The 20,479-nt window shown below is 33.5% G+C and overlaps 5 protein-coding genes across 5 annotated transcripts; all 5 read right to left on the bottom strand.

Moving 5' to 3' along the window:
* Nucleotides 1–648: 648 nt before the first annotated feature.
* LOC101203899 lies at nucleotides 649–7,646 on the bottom strand. Its single transcript, XM_011651853.2, has 9 exons — nucleotides 7,569–7,646; nucleotides 6,007–6,220; nucleotides 4,614–4,837; nucleotides 4,435–4,499; nucleotides 3,685–3,906; nucleotides 3,097–3,226; nucleotides 2,082–2,404; nucleotides 1,816–1,960; nucleotides 649–1,212 (listed from the first exon to the last, which is right to left on the bottom strand). The coding sequence occupies exons 1-9, from the start codon at nucleotides 7,644–7,646 to the stop codon at nucleotides 934–936; spliced, it is 1,680 nt and encodes a 559-aa protein (XP_011650155.2). The 3' UTR covers nucleotides 649–933.
* Nucleotides 7,647–9,023: 1,377 nt separating this feature from the next.
* On the bottom strand, nucleotides 9,024–9,816 carry LOC101212166 (auxin-responsive protein SAUR21). The gene has a single exon (XM_031880980.1). The coding sequence runs from the start codon at nucleotides 9,505–9,507 to the stop codon at nucleotides 9,214–9,216; it is 294 nt and encodes a 97-aa protein (XP_031736840.1). The 5' UTR covers nucleotides 9,508–9,816; the 3' UTR covers nucleotides 9,024–9,213.
* Nucleotides 9,817–11,895: 2,079 nt separating this feature from the next.
* On the bottom strand, nucleotides 11,896–12,592 carry LOC116402090 (auxin-responsive protein SAUR21-like). Its single transcript, XM_031880979.1, has one exon. The coding sequence runs from the start codon at nucleotides 12,337–12,339 to the stop codon at nucleotides 12,046–12,048; it is 294 nt and encodes a 97-aa protein (XP_031736839.1). The 5' UTR covers nucleotides 12,340–12,592; the 3' UTR covers nucleotides 11,896–12,045.
* Nucleotides 12,593–14,783: 2,191 nt separating this feature from the next.
* On the bottom strand, nucleotides 14,784–16,025 carry LOC105434422 (auxin-responsive protein SAUR21). Its single transcript, XM_011650976.2, has one exon. The coding sequence runs from the start codon at nucleotides 15,242–15,244 to the stop codon at nucleotides 14,951–14,953; it is 294 nt and encodes a 97-aa protein (XP_011649278.1). The 5' UTR covers nucleotides 15,245–16,025; the 3' UTR covers nucleotides 14,784–14,950.
* A 1,452-nt stretch (nucleotides 16,026–17,477) lies between these two features.
* Nucleotides 17,478–18,105, bottom strand: LOC101212655 (auxin-responsive protein SAUR21). Its single transcript, XM_004146966.3, has one exon. The coding sequence runs from the start codon at nucleotides 17,998–18,000 to the stop codon at nucleotides 17,722–17,724; it is 279 nt and encodes a 92-aa protein (XP_004147014.1). The 5' UTR covers nucleotides 18,001–18,105; the 3' UTR covers nucleotides 17,478–17,721.
* Nucleotides 18,106–20,479: the final 2,374 nt, after the last annotated feature.

Raw genomic sequence — 20,479 nt, 5'->3', positions numbered from 1 at the left:
AATCACTCTCATTTTAAAAGTTACTTGTTTTTAATAATGTTTTTTCTTTCAAAATTATTTTAGTAAGAAAAGAAACTCAGAAAATGATTGAAATGAAGATATAGAAGTAATATATAGACTTAGTTTTCAAAAGCAAAAAATCAAGTAATATATAGACTTAGTTTTCAAAAGCAAAAAAATCAAATAATTATCATATGAGTTGTAAATTACCTTCTATTCCATGAAGGATAGATTTTAGGTTAATGATTTTAAACCGCTACATCACGCCAATGAGATAGTATATTCGTACATACAAATATATGTACACACATTCTTATGTTGTCTAGATTTTTCTTTTCATGACATCCAATTTATTCTTATGCTCCAACTATGTTTAGAAAAACATATATTTGCAAGTTAGCTTTTTAATTACATCGAAATAGATATGAGTAATTCTCAAATAGTTAAAATCGTTTTTGACATTTTTAAAATAACCCAAAATCATAAACATTCAAAATCAATTTTGATATAAAAATTGTCAAATTAAATGTTAAAGTTTAATTTTAAGTGATAATTTTGGATATGCCAAAAGTGATTTTAATAATTTCAAAATCACTTCTAAACATACCTAAAATACATCGTATAGTATAAACTAACGTAGAAACAAAGTTTGAGATCAAATTAGATCAAGGATCACAAGCTAATATATAAACAATACAATAATGAAACATTTATGAAAAGGATTTTTCCCATCACATTCTAACATTTATAGAGATTCTAAATATCTTACTAGGATTTCCTCATGTTCTGTATTGCCTCATCTATAATGAATTAATCCATCCCAACAACATGGACAAAAATATTAGCCCTCAGTTGTCAAGATGAATTAAAATATGAAAAAAGAAAAGAAAAGAAGAAGAAGAAGATATCTACTTAGCTTCATTATGGAAAGAGTTAGGAATGATGTAGAAATCCAGCTGCTCCATTTTGGCCTAATGATTTCAAAATCTCAACTTTCTTGATGCAATATTTCAGTTCTTGTTGGATGGTTAACCTCGAAGGTGATAACACAATGTCTTTCCAAACTGATCCAGATTCACAAGCAGGACTTGGTTTTTTATAAAGTTCATGTATGGAACTTGCATCTTCATTTAAACTACCAACAGTTCTTAGACACTTTATTTCCTCCGGATCAACCAATAATGTCTTGTCTTTGTCTTTCCATCCAATGAACTTCACATGGAGAAAAAGAATTTAAGTCAATAAACACAATATCACATGAACACAACAAGAAGGTTATCAATTTATGCCCATCAACTTTATAGAATGTATCAGTTTAAGCCTTGAATTTTTGTAAGTGTATCGATTTGCAACATTCATTATGTTCGTTTGGGAAAAACTCATGTGAAACTTATTACATCGACTAAACTCTTGAACTTTCCTAAATGAATCAATTTAGACTTTTGGTTATAATTTCCTTTTAGTATCGTCCATGCATTCGTCCATTTTGTAAAATCGGGATTTAAAGAAGTCTACATGTGTTTGGGAATTCATGCCAGAAGAATTTTAAAAAATCCAAAGTAATCATAAGGGTCTAAATTGATTATCTTATGAAAAATTTAGATATGATTAATTCTCAAATCTAGAGAGTATAAATCCATAAATTTATGAGTTTAAATTAATATAATAATTCTTAATTCACAGTGAGTTTAGAGGTGTTAATTGATATTTATATAAAAAAAAAAAACCAAACTTACAACCTGTTTTTTTGATATATTGGAATATTTTGCAAGCACTTGAAAAGTTTATACTCTTGGTTATGAGAAACAATGTTACCTTTGGTGGGCCTTCCAAAGCATTGGTGCAATATAGCCTTGCATTATCAACATATTGGCAATATGTCAAGAACGCATTTGCAAATCTTTTGTGGGATTTCAGTTGAGATTTTACTCTTACAGCTCTTCTACACATGAGAGCTCTCCTGTTTAAAGTCAGACAATGCCACTTTAGACAATAATTTTTATCTCAGGAAGAGAACAGAAGGGAAAAGAAAAACTCATCTACAAGTTCTGATATTGAATGCTCAAAAGTTTTATCCGTACCTTATGCCTCTTATGACAGCTAAATAAGCATCACAAACAACTCCAACAAGTTCAATCCTGTATGGTTTTCTTCTCTTGCCCCCAACTTGGTCTGGTTCTTGATCTTCTATTCGTTCCCAATAGTTTTCAGTTACCGTGCCATCGTCGCCAACCTTATAGCCAGCTCCCATTCGATAACGTCGACGATGGACATTCCGAGCCATCGTAATGGTTTGAACTACGAATGGTACCCACGACAATGTTCCATCCATGATTACGTCTCGTCCTTCATTCAATGCTGTCACTAGAAGCGATGAAGCTGCATCTGTGGATGATTGGTGCACCTGTTTGAAACACCAAAAGGTGTAAACAAGTGCAGCAAGGATCACAAGTGAAGTGTAAGAATATCTGCTCATAGCAGATTTCAAGATCTAATCCCATGGCCTAAAAAACAAGAGGTTCATAAAAATACCTTTTGCCTTCATAATGAAAATAATGGAAAAGAAATATCAGTAGGCTTTTTTTGTTCTTTTATTTGTTATTATTATCTTTTATACCTCTCGAGCGTTCATGTCATCTTTCATGCATGCATTTCATCTAATCTTACGAAACAGCCTGCTTGATCCTACAACTCTTAGGAGTGAAAAAACTTGTAGAATATTAAATCTTAGGTAATAGCATGGATTAAACCCTTTTCTACTTAAATCTTTTATTAAACCCAACAGACTACATAGTTGCATAATCGAACTCCACATCATAGTGAGGTAAGACAAACACTCAGCCACTGCACTAGGTGGTGTTTGATTCTTCATGTTAGTTATATATTGGAGACCACGGAACTATTTGAAATGATTTTCAAGTACTCAAAAAAGTAATTTCAAACAGGTCTTACGAATACTTAGTCTTAACGAAGTCACAAAAAACCATTATCATACAAACTTAAAGCCACAGACAACATGCATGGTAAGAAGTTTTTATAGATAATCTCAAAGCATGGAATGATTTTGAAGGAAGACTTTTAAAGCTGAAATGATACCAGTTCAGCAGTTTGGAGCATGTCATGATGGTGACCAGTCGAGTTAAGAGCTCTATAAATGACATCTGATTCTTTAAAAGCATCTGCTTCAATTACAACTGCATTAGGTCCTGCTCCCACCCAGAATGGCCTAAACACATTTTATCCAAAAGAATGAATCAGATCAATCTCTTGTGCTAATTATATTTTGCTTTCACCTGTTAGGACACCACCTAGCAAGGAAATACTCAAGAACAACGTAGAAGATTTAGGAAGATTGAAATTTGGAAATATATAAAACATGCTGTAATATTATAAGAAAAGTAATAAGATAGCCTAGCCTTTCGAGAGAGGGCTAGTCTCTCCCAAATTCCCCAAAGAAAATGCCACGAAATTCCTCACACTTTCCTCCCAACCCCACTCTCTCTATTTATAACTGAAGCTCTAGCAAATTTACTAGCTATTTACTAATCCACCCCTTATATAATAATCATACTAATATTCTACTAATAATCCTCCTATATCTCTAAGTAGGGCTTTGAGTCTTTGACATCACCATCATCCTATATGTGATTTATATATTCTTAATATATTTGTTATTTTACTTACTCTTTGAGAATGTCCTTAAGCACAGTACTCTTCCCCGCCCCCATACCGCCCCCCATGAACAAGAGCATCGGACTTCTATCAGCATGAGCCATTGGAACCATCACCTCTGTGCATTGAGAGTCGTCCGTGGATGCGAGTCCCATTGCTTTCATCTCCTCAACCAAAGTTGTAAAGACTCTTGCAACTTTCAGGTTCTTTGTTACCCTCTCAAACCTCTGTTCCCTAACAACATCACAAAAATGATATGGATTTAAGTGTAGGATGTTCTTGGATGAGTTAAAAAATCAAGTTTTGTTTGATAATCAATTGGTTGTTAAAAAATGTGACATCTCTAATGATTTTCATCTTTCCTGAACAAACTTTGAGATGAGCCAAATTTTAAAAATAAAAACATACTTTAGAAAAACTGTTTTCTTCTAGTTTTCAGACCTTGACTAGAATACTTTGAAAGCAATAACAAACCAAAGAAACCTGTTTTCTTCTAGTTTTCAGACCTTGACTAGAATACTTTGAAAGCAATAACAAACCAAAGAAACCATACTGTGTTTATAAGCTCGGAGTCTTACAGCTAGAGATTCTATGCATGGTAGTGATACAATCTCGAGAAATAATTGGACACCTTATTTCAAATTCTACAATTAATGTCACTTTGATCCTACTTTGATATATTAAATTACTATTCAACTCAAAAAACTTATGGTTTACGTCAGATACTTCAACCATAATCAAGGCTGATCAAGAGATGCCCACCTGGTTGCAGCCATAACAATGCTTCTAAGCTTCTTTTTTGGCTCCTGGTGGTCAGAACTCAAAATCTAAACAAAGACAAAAAGAGATACAATACACAAATTATACAAACAAGAAACTTCATTTGGACAAGTTCAATGTAACATCGGATCAAACACCTTCCAGTCTAAACTAAACTTTACCTGACTAATCATAATATCTGTTTGGTTCCAATGGAAAGCAAAATAACTGAGAATGCATCTCTCAAACTCTTCCACCAGTTTGACAAAAAGTGAATCTGCATGGAGCTCACTTGAGAAAAATGAATAGATATCATCTTCACATTCTTCTGATTTAGCTATGTACTCCGAAGCCAACTTGCAAAGGTGTGGGCACTCATGTATATCTTTAAATCCCATTTGCCTTGCTGATGATTGAGAATACAAAGTACACAAATTGTTAAAACTGAAAAAACCATAGAGATTATTGATAGAATGTTAAATCCCTGATTGACAAAAAAAAAAAAAAAAGAAAAACATAAACTTGTGAATGTAAATTTAATATTAAAATTGCGTACAAGGCTCAAAATCAATATTAAGTGAGGATGAAGTAAGAACCACCACCACCCTCATACAAAATTTTATCAATTAAAAGCTTCTAAATTTTATTCCGAGCTCAACAATATTATAAGGTGGTAAATTTAATATACTAATCAAGCTAGAGTTAACTCAATTAAACTTGATATGATTGTAATGGTCTTTAATTTGCAAACAAAGCTTATAGTAATTTATATCTCCTCTAGGTTTGTTTCCTTTGTAATCTATTTTCAAGAAATATTTTTAAAATAAAGTAAGCTTTCAAAACTTTAAAAAAAATAAAAGGCAAGAAAAAGAATTTTAAATTGGAAAAGTGCTAAACTTAAAATATATATATACAAATTTAGCAAAATTTCACTCGGTGATATAATTTATCAGTGTCTATCAATATCTACATGATAGACGATAATGATAATAATTTATCACTATCGATCAATATCTATCTCCAGTATTTTACAATATTTATAAATATGTTGGTTCATTTTAATATATTGAAAAACAACTTAAATTTTAGAACTTCTTTTTATTTTCAAATTCAATTGAGGATTAAAATGACCTTATTTTTTTTATCACTGGTTTTGTTAACGAAAATAGGAAGATAGTTTCTGCAATGTAATACAATTTAAAAAAACACAAGATTAAGCCCAATTTCAAAACAATAGACCTTTTGAGAATCGTTTCGTTTTTTGCTTTTGTTTTTTAAAATTAAGTTTGTTATTTCTACTAGAATTCTTAACCAACTTAAAGAAAAACAACTTTCTAATTTTTTTAATTTTAATTTTAAATTTTACTTTGATTTTTTAAATCACCACCAGTTAAAGTATAGATGGAGGATAAGTATTAGTGTAAGCTCCTCAACAAAGAAAAAACCAAAATGGTTAGTTGGCTCTATTTTACATTCATTTGATTTAGAACTTTATAGATAATGATCATAGGGAGTAATTAGAATCATTAGAATAATGTAAGATTATGAAAAGAACGTAAAGTATATAATCTTTACCTACATAATGGGGAAAGCTCTCAAGCTTTTCAACGCGGCCCGTATCCGAAACTTTCAAACGAGGGATGATCCTTTGAACTCGTAGCTTCCGAATCCGATAATGCATTGCTGCAACAATGATCAATCCAATCGAAGAAGCCCAAACAATCTGCCCTAAACTGGGTTTGCTGCCACTTTCTGAACAAAACCAAACCAAATCAAATCGAGTCCAGACCTGAAAAATGGGGGAAAAAAGAGGTAAATCCATCAATTTTGTCATTTTTTTTTACCTTTCTGCATCATTTTGAATTCAAAGAATTGGCTGCAGTTTCAAATTTGTTCTTTCTAATTCTAAAATAAGAGTACATTCTGTTTAATTCCTTTGAAATGTTCTTGCGGTTGCATGTTAGCTCTGTGTTAAATTGATAGTGAGATTATAGCTGTAGGATCAGTTAATTTGGGTTTAATGGGAGAACTTTTCTCTCTTTTTCTTCAGTTTGAGATTTTCAAATGGGTGGAACTGCCATTTGCTATTTTGGGACATTTTTTGGTAGCATTTGAAGAAAATAAAAGAGTAGGAAATGTTTTGTGATCCAAAATTGTTTATTTATAGTCAACATTGGTTTTGTGGTGTATGTTGTTTTATCCTTATCAACCACTTGTTTGTATGTGGTTATATGATTACTGGTAAACTTTTTGCTGTTTTTATTATCAATTTTCTAGGTTCTTTTCATTTAATTCAATAAAAAGTTGTTTCTAATGGAAGGAATATATATTAATTACCATTGAACTAAGATTTACTTTATAAATACAAGTTGAATAGGTTAGTTCAGCAGTTTCTACTTTGAAGATGAGAAAGTGCATGAAATTTGAAACTAGATTCTCATCTTGACTTGATAGTTGATATGATAGCTTTCTTCATAGTAATCTCTTGAATAAGGAATTTTATATATAGAAAAAGTGACGTCCTATATAGTACATGTGGAGTTTACATTTTGAATACCAAAATGGGTTTTTTGACTTGAGTTATTTTCTTAAGAAAATTTATATATGACTACGGAGTGAAGAAATTTTGAAGGGAAAAATGAGAATGAGATATAAATTTATTTTTGGTCCATCTAGTTTTAGAAAATAACAATTTAATGAACTTTAGTTTGCGACTATTTAGTCTTTATATGTTAAATTTTGTAAAAAATAGTCCATCAACTCTAATATTATGCAACAATTTAATTCATCGTCTTTATATTACTTTTTAACTTAAAAATTTGTAATGATTCAATGTCTATTGTGAAAAATATTACAAAAAAGTTTAATGGAATCTTTTAACCAGTAAATAGATTAGGGACCAAATGTTTTCCAACTACAAAAGTTAAGTTGTTAGAAAATAAAAAATGACACTTATATTGGAAATTTTCAGGTTAAGAATTAGACTACTACAATTGTGAAAGTTCATAGACTTAGTTTATTACAAATCAAATATTATAGGCCAAATTATTACAAATTAAAATATCATAGCAAGGTTTTCTCACTCTTTGGAGAGGAATGTTTCATAACTCTTAAGCGGGTCGAGGTGGAACACTCACAAGCTTATTTGCTTTGGATAACACAGTCAAGGCGATTCTTCTGATCTCTGGATGGAAAGAAATCAGCTTATTTTCCATGATTCACCAAGTTCTAATGCTCCCTTTGATGCAACTTGTTTAAAGGCTTCTTTTTGGTGTTCTTTCTCCAAATCTTTTGACGGGTTTTCAATTCAAGACATTTCTTGTTGCTGGGATACATTTATAGTCTTCTCAAGTTGCTGTTTTTTTCTTTTATGTTTTCTTTGTTATGTTCGTGTCATGTTTTGGGGTTTTTTATGCTTCTAAGTCCGCTGTTATTTATTTATTTTTTTCTTATAGTTCATTAATCTCTTTTTTTCCGTCAATGGAAAGTCTTGTATCTTTTTCACCAAAAGATTACAAGGTAATTATCCTATTTCAGTAACACGAATTAATTTTGTTTCTTAGAGCCCGGTTTAGTAAGTAGAAACCATGCATGACATATGAGAGCGTAACTCTTTAAATTAGGTATTTCATGAATAACATATTCTGACCTAACTTTATGACAAAATATTTCTAAGTCAAATTAAGTATAATGTGTCACAAATTATACCATTCTTTACCTAAACCTGCTTTTCTGTTCAACATATTTAAATGAAACATGGTTGAATATATAATCATTAAAATCAACATTAACAATGACATTCATGTTAACAAAATAACAGCAAACAAATTAACAATAATGTACTTTATTTGTAACTCAATTAGTTTAAAATACTTTTTATGAACTTTACTTCTTTGTTTTGCCTTCCGATATTACTCCTTTGTTATGGGTTTTAGCTTGGTTGGATATGATGAAGGTGCTATGGGGTGTCAACCTAATTAAGATGTTCAGGTTGCACCTGATCCATGGTTACATGGTCATTGTATACTTTTCTTGTACTATGAGCTTTTGTCTCATTATTATTATTTTAGTATTAATAAAGAGGCTGTCTTCTTAAAAAAAAAAACCTTTTATGAACAACTTTTACTTGGTTCTTGACTCGAACTTAAATAAGTTAGTTGACTTATGGTAAATTACAAGTTTAATCTTTAAATTTGCAATTCAAGCACGTTTTGTTGATTATTTCATCTAAGATCTTTATTATAATTAGAATGCTTTTTTCATTGTAATTCAATCTTGTTTTCATGGGTATTGTAACTTTGGACATTAGTCGTTGTTTCCTTTTTAGGCAAATATGGTCCATGAAAATTGGTTAGTTAGTCTAAAGAAAGGTTACAAATTATCTAATAAATCTCCAAAAATTTTCGATTTCTTATCTAATAAGTTCATGAACTTTCATTTTTATTTCCAAGTGAATAGATCATGGATCTATTTGACATTGACAAACGATTTGATGCAGAATTGAAAAATTAAGCCTCCTTTGATCAACATTTGATTTTTAAAAATCAACCTTATAAATATTACTTTCTTATGAATCCTCAGGACTCGAGCAGTGAAAGAAAAACAAAGTAATTGATAAAAATTGAAATTCATGAGCTGAAGAGAAACGTTTTTGTAAGAGAAGAATATAACTATCATTGCTCAAACAACTGAGTAACTGTACAGTATTATCCTACTCTACTTCCTAAAGTTAGAGATGACAAAACTGTGATTAATAACATTTTCTTTTTGTTCTTTCTATTTTCATGATGTGTGCAGCCTAGCAGTGAGATTTATGAAAGCATCCTCTCGGCATGGAATCGTCAAGCCACCCCTTGGGTGGCAAAATCCAAATTCTTCTTCTGATCTATTGAGTAGATCTACAAAAGAAGGATGCTTCAAGTATGATATAGGGACAACAAATCTCTTCCTTTGAATCTCACCCACATAAACTGCAATATGGCCTTTGGGAACATCAAATTGATTTCTGGCTGACATAGCTTGCATTTTCAAAATCTGCTTGGCGTTGAGAAGAATCGATGGCAGACGGATTCCCATATCGAAAATTTACTTGAAACAAGAGAAGAGTGAGTGAGTTTGAGCGGTGTTTTGCTTGATATGGATCTTGATTTAGAAAATAGAGTACTCGTTGGATGAGAATGGCTTCATTCTTATGTGTATTTATAGCAGATATGAAGAAACTACTTCTTCAAAGGCTCACATGGGTTTGCTCTATCCATTAAAATTTCATTTGCTTTCTAACTGGTCCCACTTTCTCTAATAAAGAGAGGCCAAGAAAATTTCACCAAATGTGTCAAATGAGTAGGAACATACCATGTGATACTCTCCAAATCTCATGAAGTACTCCATCAGTGGACCTAACAAATCTGCGAATCAGATGAAATATGGTGATATGATATGATCTAATGCATCGGTTTGTGTGAAGTCGCTTCCCTTACCTAGAAGCTGGGTCCAATGATGAAGCAATTTCCTCTTGCTAGGAGGTCCGATCACAAGGATATGTCGGCTTGTTTTTACAATCCATCTGTTTTGATGTGTTATTCCACTGGAACAAGCACAGTTGTGGGCAACATATCCAACACACATGGGGCCAAGAGAAAGGATGAGTGGGAATGGAAAATTCTTGTGAGCTGACAAAGTCATGGTAAGTGGGTCTTCTAAGTTGTCTAGGGGAGCCCGCTTTTAAATGCCCATTAGCAGTGCTCAGTCAACATTTTTCCAAACGATTCTATAAATACAGATCGTAGATGACTTTCAAATACCTGAAATTTCGCAATTCTACATCCAATTACATCGACACCGACCAAGGTCAAAGTTGAGATCCGTTTATGGCTTTTAGACTGTTGCATATAGACTTGACAATGGGGATTCGTTTACCATCATTTCTGATTTCTTGTGCACAATGAACTGTCAAGATGCTAGTGGGTTTTAACATGAAGCATCGGATGTTCCTAGAGGTTATTTTGTAGTATATCTGGGAAATATTCAAGCGAAGCTGTTTGTAGTTCCTATTTCATTCCTAAAACTTTTTCTAACAACTACTTAACCAGAGTAGAAGAAGGTTTCAGTTTCCATCATTAACAAGAATGTCTTACAATTCCTTGCAAGGACCGCTTCATTGATCCCGCTTCTCGATTAAAACACTCAAAGCATGAACATGACAAAATAACTGTTAATAAATTCTTGACATATTCTTTCTTCTAAGTTCCTAACTTGTTTTCTTTCTATTTCCTGCTTGAATGTTGTGTATACATACAATTTCAAACCTTAAGGAATTCAGATGAGTTTTTTTGTTATTATTTACTTGCCAAAGCATCATCAATATCATTTCCTGTTTCCTTTGCATATTCTTTGATACTCGTCTGTTCATTGCTATCAAAATTGCAGGTGGAGTTATCAACCATATTCTGTTCATTGAACAAAATGCAGGTGGAGTTTACAATAACTGAATCTTGGATTGAGTGGTACTACAAACGGAGAATGAGTTCATACCCTTTGTCACAGTCATTATGAGACCTTCAAGAAAATTGCTCCAACTGCTGATAAGTTATATGCGACAATTGCTGCTTTCTTTCGTTCGTTTGTTTTTCCAGATGAATAAGCTGAAATTATCAGCGACCATGAGTCCATGACCATAATTGTACATTTCTTCCATCTCTCTCAACACGAGCATCAGAACTTATTTATGAACTGGCTTTCTTGACCTATGCCGCTTTTTTTTTTCCTTCTTGATAATTTCTTGGACACAGAGCTTTATGTCTAAATATCTCAACATCGATCCTATTGTGCATGTAGATTTTTATGTTTCTGTTATTAAATGTCATTGTAGAAAAAGAAATACATTTATCTATAGCTGTTGCTTCAAGACAAATCATTTCTAGTATTTCTCGGGTTTATGAAGAATAAAATATTTATCTTCCACAATAGGATAACATGTTAACTTATAAATGTAACACTCCAACCATAAGAATAAATGACCTCAATAGTATTAATAATCTTAAGAAAAAGGTTTTGAAGCAAAAGATATGCTCGGAATTTTTTGAAACATCCTTTGGAGCCTCATTTGTCTGGACTAGAGTAATAATCTAGATTCCTTCAGTACAAATCCCCTCCCCTTATTTGTAATATAATACTAAAAACAAAGTTCAAAGAAGCATTTGACATCCATCTAACAAGGAATCATATCTTTCACATTGCATTTGACATGCTACCTCCTCTTTTTCATTGCAGCTTTTGCAAAGAAGGGAAATCTTTTTTGTTGTAGGAACGATGAGCATCACAACCCAACTCAGAAGTTCTTGGTCAGATTTTGTTATAAGTGAATTATTTTGAAGGTTTGTGATAAAGCACTGGCAGGAATAAAAATGTTAACTGGTGATATAGCACCCAGAGAAAAAGAAGTAATCAGCAAAAAAACAAAATTCATGAGCTGAAGAGGAAAACTTTTCATATGAGAAGAATGTAATTTCCATTGCTCAAACAACGAAGTTACTGTACAGTATTATCCTACTACTTCCTAAAATTATAGGCGACAAAACTGTGATCAAGAACATTTCTTTTCTTTTTTGTTCTCTTTCATGACGTGTGCAGCCTGGCAGTGAGATTTATGAAAGCATCCTCTCGGCATGGAATCGTCAAGCCGCCCATTGGGTGGCAAAATCCAAATTCTTCTTCTGATCTATTGAGCAGATCTACAAAAGAAGGATTCTTCAAGTATGATATAGGGACGACAAATCTCTTCCTTTGAATCTCTCCCACGTAAACTGCAATATGGCCTTTGGGAACATCAGATTGATTTCTGGCTGACATAGCTTGCATTTTCAAAATCTGCTTGGCGTTGAGAAGAATCGATTGTAGACGAATTCCCATATCGAAAATTTACTCGAAACAAGAGAAAAGTGATTGAGTTTGAGCGGTGTCTTGCTTGATATGGAACTTGATTTAGAAAATAGAGTACTCGTTGGATGAGAATGGCTTCGTTCTTATGTGTATTTATAGCAGATATGAAGGAACTACTTCTTGAAAGGCTCACATGGGTTTGCTCTATCCATTGAAATTTCATTTGCTTCCTAACTGGTCCCACTTTTTCTAGTGAAGAGAGGCCAAGAAAACCAAATGTGTCAAATGAGTAGGAACATACCATGTGATACTCTCCAAATCTCATGAAGTGCTCCACCAGTGGACCTAACTAATCTGCGAATCAGATGAAATATGGTGATATGATATGATCTAATGCATTGGTTCGTGTGAAGTCGCTTTCCTTACCTAGAAGCTGGGTCCAATGATGAAGCAATTTCCTCTTGCTAGGAGGTCCGATCACAAGGATATGTCGGCTTGTTTTTACAATCCATCTGTTTTGATCTATTATTCCACAGGAACAAGCATAGTTATGAGCATACATATCCAACACACAAGGGGCCAAGAGAAAGGATGAGTGGGAATGGAAAATTCTTGTGAGCTGACAAAGTCATGGTAAGTGGGTCTTCTAAGTTGTCTAGGGAGCCCGCTTTTAAAAGCACATTAGCAGTGCTCAGTCAACATTTTTCCTCACAATTCTATAAATATAGATCGTAGATGAGTTTCTAATACCTGAAATTTCGCAATTCTACATCCAACTACATCGACACCGACCTAGATCAAAGTTGAGATCCGTTTGTTGCTTTTCGACTGTTGCATATGGACTTGAGAATGGGGATTCGTTTACCATCATTCTTGATTTCTTGTGCAAAATAGATTGTCAAGATGCTAATGGGTTTTAACATGAAGCATCAGATGTTCCTAGAGGTTATTTTGTAGTATATCTGGGAAATCTTCAAGCGAAGCTGTTTGTAGTTCCCATTTCATTCCTAGACCTTTTTCTAACAATTACTCAACCAGAGTAGAAGAAGGTTTCAGTTTCCATCATTAACAAGAATGTCTTACAATTCCTTGCAAGGACTGCTTCATTGATCCCGCTTCTCGATTAAAACACTCAAAGGATGAACATGACAAAATAACCGTTAATGAATTCTTGACATATTCTTTCTTCTATGTTCCTATCTTGTTTTCTTTCTATTTCCTGCTTGAATGTTGTGTATACATACAATTTCAAGCCTTAAGGAATTCAGATGAGTTTCTTTGTTAGTAAATTTCTTTCCAAAGCATCATACAATAGATTTTCGGTATCATTTCCTGTTTCCTTTGCATGTTCTTTGATACTCGTCTGTTCATTGCTATCAAAATTGCAGAAGTGGATATTTGTTGTACATATTTTAAAAATGAACTGATAGACTACCTTCACAATATAAAAAGGTCAAAATTCAAATAAGACAACCATATTCTGTTCATTGAACAAAATGCAGGTGGAGTTTACAAGAACTGAATCTTGGATTGAGTGATTCTACAATTGGAGAATGAGTTCATACTATTTGTTCATAGTCATGAGACCTTCCAGAAAATTGCTCCAACTGCTGATAAGTTATATGGGACAATTGCTGCTTGCTGCTTTTCGCTCGTTCTTTGTTTTTCAGATGAATAAGCTGAAATCATCAGCGACCATGAGTCCATGACCATAATTGTACGTTTCTTCCATCTCTCTCAACACAAGCATCAGAACTTCTTTATGAACTCTCTTTCTTGACCTATGCCGCTTGTTTTTTCCTTGATAATTTCTTGGGTACAGAGTTTTATGTCTAAATATCTCAACACTGATCCTATTGTGCATGTAGATTTTTATGTTTCTGTTATTAAATGCCATTGTAGAAAAAGAAATACATTTATCTATAGCTGTTGCTTCAAGACAAATCATTCCTAGTATTTCTCGGGTTTATGAAGAATAAAATATTTATCCTCCACAATAGGATAACATGTTAACTTATAAATGTAACACTCCAACCATAAGAATAAATGACCTCAATAGTATTAATAATCTTAAGAAAAAGGTTTTGAAGCAAATGATATGCTCGGAATTTTTTGAAACATCCTTTGGAGCCTCATTTGTCTGGACTAGAGAAATAATCTAGATTCCTTCAGTACAAATCCCCTTCCCTCATTTGTAATATAATACTAAAAACAAAGTTCAAAGAAGCATTTGACATCCATCTAACAAGAAATCATATCTTTCACATTGCATTTGACATGCTACCTCCTCTTTTTCATTGCAGCTTTTGCAAAGAAGGGAAATCTTTTTTGTTGTAGGAACGATGAGCATCACAACCCAACTCAGAAGTTCTTGGTCAGATTTTGTTATAAGTGAATTATTTTGAAGGTTTGTGATAAAGTACTGGCAGGAATAAAAAGATTAACTGATGATATAGCACCCAGAGAAAAAGAAGTAATCAGCAAAAAACGCCAAATTCATGAGCTGAAGAGAAATTTTTCATATGAGAAGAATGTAATTTCCATTGCTCAAACAACGAAGTTACTGTACAGTATCCTACTCTACTTCCTAAAATTATAGGTGACAAAACTGTGATCAAGAACATTTCTTTTTTGTTCTCTTTTATGACGTGTGCAGCCTGGCAGTGAGATTTATGAAAGCATCCTCTCGGCATGGAATCGTCAAGCCGCCCATTGGGTGGCAAAATCCAAATTCTTCTTCTGATCTATTGAGCAGATCTACAAAAGAAGGATGCTTCAAGTATGATATAGGGACGACAAATCTCTTCCTTTGAATCTCTCCCACGTAAACTGCAATATGGCCTTTGGGAACATCAGATTGATTTCTGGCAGACATAGCTTGCATTTTCAGGACCTGCTTGGCATTAAGAAGAATAGATGGCAAACGAATTCCCATGTCAAATATTTATTCTAAACAAGAGAAGGGTGAGTGAGTTTGAATGGTGTTCTGCTTGATATGCAATTTAATTTAGGAAATTGAGTATTTGTTGGATGAGAATGGCTTTACTTCATATGTAGTATTTATAAACTAGAAACCGGAGAGGAGAACAAAAAGATTATACCAGATAGGAGCCTTTGAGGACCCACTTCTTCAATGGCTCACATGGGATTGCTCTATCCATTATAATTTCAGTCACTTTCTCACTGGCCCAACTTTTCCAATAACAAAGAGGCGAAGAAAATTTCACCAAGCAACATGCCATGTGATACTCTCCAATCGACAATATAAGTCCGCTATTAGTGGATATATTGCAGTGGCTGAGACTGAGAGTACACTGGTGGACAGGATACGCATTAACTCAACAAACCAAGCTGTGAATCAAATGAAAGCTGAGATATTGATGGGATATGATTTAATGCATTTGGTACATGTGAAGTCATTTCTCTCACCCGGAAGCTTTGTCCATTGATGAAGCAATTTTCTCTTGCAAGGAGGTCCAATCACAAGGATATGTTGGCTTGTTTTCCGTTTCCTTACAAATCCATCTGTTCTGATGTGATATTCCAACGGAACAAGCATGGTGTTGTTTGGAAATAGAATTGCAAATTGGCCTATAATTTAGATGTTATACCATACATATCAAACACACATGGGAGGCAAGAAAAAGGATGAGATGAAAATAGAAAATTCTTTTGAGCTGACATGGTCATGGTATGCGGGTCCTCTAAACAGTAAGCTCGTGGCAACTTTTTTCCTCTTTAACTTTATAAATATTGATGCTAAATGAGTTTCGAGTACTATTTTGAACTCTAATATATCATGATTCTACTTCCAACTTCAAATTCAATCAAGGATATACTCCATGTTTAGTTATAGTCCCTTGATCATTGCAAATAGATTTAACAATGGAGAGTCCTTCATCCCTGCAGTATATGTGGGAGATACACACAAGAAGTGAGATACCCATAAGAAGTAATTTGTGGTTCCTGTTTCATACTTGAATCATCCTTCATTCTAACAACTACTCAACCGAGTAGAAGAGTTCGGTTACCATCATCCACATGAAGGTCTAACGATTCCATGGAAAGAGGGCGCCTTCATCAATCTGGACATGAACTTTGGTTAAACTGCAACAGTCTTGAAGGATGAAGATAATGGAATGGGCATCAACCAATTTCTTACGCATTTTTTCCTTCTGTTCCTAACTCCTGTTTGAATGTTGTATAGACATATAATCTCAAGCCTTCTGGAATGTAAATGAGTTTCTTCATTGGTGAATTTCCTACCAAAGCATAACACAAATAGACTTTTCAGTATCATTTCATATTTCTCTATTCGATATTCTGTCTGTTCGTTGCTCTCTTAGGTGTACATATTTAAAATTAAACAGAAAGACAACCTTTACATACAACAAGGTCAAAGTTCCTTTAACACGACCACATTCTGTTCATAGAAGAAAATGCAGGTGTTGTATAGAGTAAATCCTTGACCCTGTTGTACAAATGGAGCTCTTTCTCGCATAGCCGTTGGGAGGCCCTCCACAAATATATGCCAACTGTGATCTCCATACTGATCGGTAAAAGCACCAACAAGATGACATCCATTTAACAATCAGAACAAACTATTATGAACCTTGCTTATGTTACTTCTTCTTATTAAAAACCAGAAGCGCAGCTCTTTCTCTTTCAAGAAGTTTGAGACTGAGATTCTGAACGAGTAGGATGAAATACGGATGAAATAGGAGGCACAAAGGTCAACTACCTTGCTTATTTCAACAGAATAGTTAAGCAGTGTACTTCAGAAGAAAGATCAAGAGGGGAATCCTACTAAAAGGCGAATTTGTTGCACCATTGATTTCGACGTCCAGATCAATAGTAAAGTACATGTACTACTAAAACATCATGTACATATTGGTGTGGTAAAAAAGGTTGGACAATTATGTCACTTAAGTTCACCATTTTCTTTGAGTCATTGAGATGAGCAAAAGAGCTTGTATTAAGATGGGATTAGTTCTAGTTCTCTAACTTGGCTAATTACAGTTTTTGTCAACATTAGATGGAAAAAGAAAGCTCACTTCTTCATTTTGGTAATAAATGCTCTTTGCTTGAGTTTTGTCAAATGTCTTGTAAAAGAAAATGAGAAAATACAAATAACATATGTATCATAGTTCATGAGTTTTGGGATAAAGTTTATCTGTAAACAAGTGTAATTTTCTATTACTCCTGTTGTAACCGTGTCGATACAACTTTATACACATTACGAAGATCAGGAAGAAAGGCAAATTAACAACCTTTTCTATCCCCTAATTTACAAAAAAAAGAAAGAAAAAAACTGTTCAGCGGCCTTCTACTTTGTCTAACTCAAAATAAACAAAACTATATTTGGCAAAACTTGGGAGGTTGAGGAAGGGATTTCATTTGAACAAAAATCTTTCAAGAACTATGTAGCCTTGAAGTAAGATCCATGAAAGCATCTTCTCTGCAGGGAATTGTCAAACCTCCCATTGGATGATTGTATCCAAACTCTTCTTCAGCTCTCTTAAGTAAAGCCATGAATGTAGGATGGTTCAAGTAGGATATCGGAACTAAAAACCGCTTCCTTTGGATATCTCCAACATAAACTGCTATATGACCTTTTGGAACATCAAATTGAACATGCTTTTTGAGAATTTGCTTGGCATTGAGGAGTAGCGAAGGCAATCGGATTCCCATGTCTAAAATTGGTTCAAGGGAGAGAACTATAAGAATCAATGGGAAATTGGAGTGATTGAAAGAAGAACTTGTAAGAGAGATTTAAGTTGGGTACTGGTAACTTCTTTGACATGTGTATTTATAGAGTTAAAGAGGGAAGCAAGTGGAGAGTGGATAGCAGCTTGGTGTGTTAGGGGGCCAGTTCTATTTAAAGCTCACATGGATATGTTCAGTTGATTGTTATACACTCACTTCCTCATGTGTCTCAATTCTTAGTTAGATTTGGTCCACATTTTCAAATAAAGAAATTATATGGTTGAAATGAAAGAGAGCAGAAAAGGAAAAATAAGCGGAAGCATATCCATGTGATAAGTTATAATTATCTACTAGTTGCATTGGCAATGTTATGAAACACAAAGCAGTTGCAGAAAAGTTGTTCAATCCAAAAAGAAAAATCAGAATTCAAACTTTTCTTTAAAATTAGATTCTCTCTCTTTTTCAAAGTAACGTTTTAATTCTTCATAAACACCCAACATCAAGAAGTGTAAATGTTATTTATTTGTTGGCCTCCAAGACAAATCTCAAATACTGAATCATATTTTACAGTAAATATATATCATAAGTAATTTCTCACTATGTCTTCTATAAGACAGCTCTCCCAATCTCAGCCATCAATACTACATAATTAACTGGAGTGGCGCATATGATGGATAAGGACCTTTTTTATTAGATCAAACCAAGAGTAAACTTTCAATCGAAAATTTTAAATTGGCACATAAGAATCAAGTTTGCTTCGGATATGTTAAACTTTGAAGTTTGAATCTTCAAGATGGTACCCAGTTTCTTTAGTGATATATCAAATTTTCTTAGTTCCCTGGATTGCAAGTTAACCATTACAAATAAAGCAGCAAGAAAAGACTATAAAGAAATTGAGGGTAAATTTGTGTATCCTTTTAATTAATTTCTGTTGGTAAATGCACCGTATGGCATTCATTTACAGGCAATAAGGGCATTCCATTCTACAAAATTCTATTACGAGTCAAAAAAACAAAAAGAGTCAGAAACAACCAGAAAAGGTTGTAAAAAAATGGCAATTTGTGCTCTGCTGTTCATCCTTCAAGATACTTGCAATTTAGAAGTGAGATCAACGAAGGCATCTTCTTTGCAAGGGATTGTTAGGCCCCCTTGAGGATGATGGAATCCAAACTCTTCCTCTGCGTAGCTGAGCAGTTGCTGGAACGACAGATCGTTTAGGTAAGATATTGGAACCACGAACCGCTTCATTTGAATCTCTCCCACATAAACGGCAACATGGCCTTTTGGAACACCCAACTGTTTTTTGGTTAAACCTGACTGCATCTTCAGAATTTGCTTGACATGAGGAACCAAAGATAGAAAACGAATCCCCATTTTCTTGAGATGAAAGGCTGTCAAAAAGATCTAAAGTTCTGATCTGATTGGTAAGAGCAATCTAGAAGAGGAAATAGTACTTAAAATGAGTTGAATTTTCTGCTTGAAGACTCATTTTGATGTTTATATTTATAAAGTTTCTGAAGGAAGTGCTATGCTGGTGACTGTGGCCTTTCTAGTGGCTAGTTGGGGTATTGATGCCTGGTGGTTGGGTATATTTGAGTATACCAGTTCACATGGCTTTGCCCAACTCTTGAAAGGGCCACAAATTTTCTTATCCCACTCATTCATATTCTCTGTACTCTATACCACAATTCAGGTTCATTCGTCAGTTTTTTCCATATATCACAAGTCAAGTCATGGATACTTCAAGACAAAGTCCATTCCATTGGAAATAGAAAATGCTGATTCTTGGAGTTGAAGAGAAAATATACATGTTTTTTGTTATATGGTGGTTTGAAAATGAATTCAAAGAAAACTTCAGATCAAATAAAACTCAACAATATAATTCCATATTTATGAAAGTAAAAGTTGAGTTATGTTCTTGCAATATAACAAGTTGTGTAGTTTTTGTTGTCAAAATATACCATTTTCCTCCTTCTCTTTTTATGTAATCATGTTTCTAATTTTTTTAGATGAATACTATTCAAGTTCAAGTGTCTAGAACATGTTTGGTAAGTATCAAAATAGTGTTGGAAAAAGATATACCACTTTAAAAATTGTTTATGCGAGTCAGATTGAGCATTTCAGCAGAGGACGATAAATATGTCCAATGTGATTGCCAATTGTTGCACCTTGATATGCAAGTTAAAGGAGTTCATCTATCTCATTGCTAATAAATCACCTTACTTTGCCAACAAAATATCTTGTTAAAAAATACATAATCTTCATCAAAGTGTGACATTTGACGATTTTCAAGGAGAAAACATTGCTATTGATGTTTCAAATGACGTTCCAAGTACTTTTAAGTGAAAAACGTGTTTTTAAGCACTTGGTCATTCCAAATAGAACTTTACTTGCATTTGTCAAATAATCAAAGTTAGTTGTTGACACCATCATCATTACCAAGAAGATGCATTATTTACACTCA

Source organism: Cucumis sativus, chromosome 2 (genome assembly GCF_000004075.3).
Source record: "Cucumis sativus cultivar 9930 chromosome 2, Cucumber_9930_V3, whole genome shotgun sequence".
Lineage (NCBI taxonomy): Eukaryota > Viridiplantae > Streptophyta > Magnoliopsida > Cucurbitales > Cucurbitaceae > Cucumis > Cucumis sativus.
The sequence above is the reverse complement of the archived record's forward strand: the minus strand, read 5'-3'. Positions and strand labels throughout refer to the sequence as shown.

Excerpts from the sequence above, each read along its gene's own strand:
- LOC101203899 (XM_011651853.2), bottom strand. The coding sequence starts at position 7,646 with ATGGAAAATAAGCTGATTTCTTTCCATCCAGAGATCAGAAGAATCGCC. Across the intron at positions 6,221-7,568 it reads TATCCAAAGCAAATAAGCTT|GTCTGGACTCGATTTGATTT; the intron begins GTGAGTGTTCCA and ends CCCATTTTTCAG. Across the intron at positions 4,500-4,613 it reads CAGATATTATGATTAGTCAG|ATTTTGAGTTCTGACCACCA; the intron begins GTAAAGTTTAGT and ends GTCTTTGTTTAG.
- LOC101212166 (XM_031880980.1), bottom strand. The coding sequence starts at position 9,507 with ATGGGAATCCGTCTGCCATCGATTCTTCTCAACGCCAAGCAGATTTTG.
- LOC116402090 (XM_031880979.1), bottom strand. The coding sequence starts at position 12,339 with ATGGGAATTCGTCTACAATCGATTCTTCTCAACGCCAAGCAGATTTTG.
- LOC105434422 (XM_011650976.2), bottom strand. The coding sequence starts at position 15,244 with ATGGGAATTCGTTTGCCATCTATTCTTCTTAATGCCAAGCAGGTCCTG.
- LOC101212655 (XM_004146966.3), bottom strand. The coding sequence starts at position 18,000 with ATGGGAATCCGATTGCCTTCGCTACTCCTCAATGCCAAGCAAATTCTC.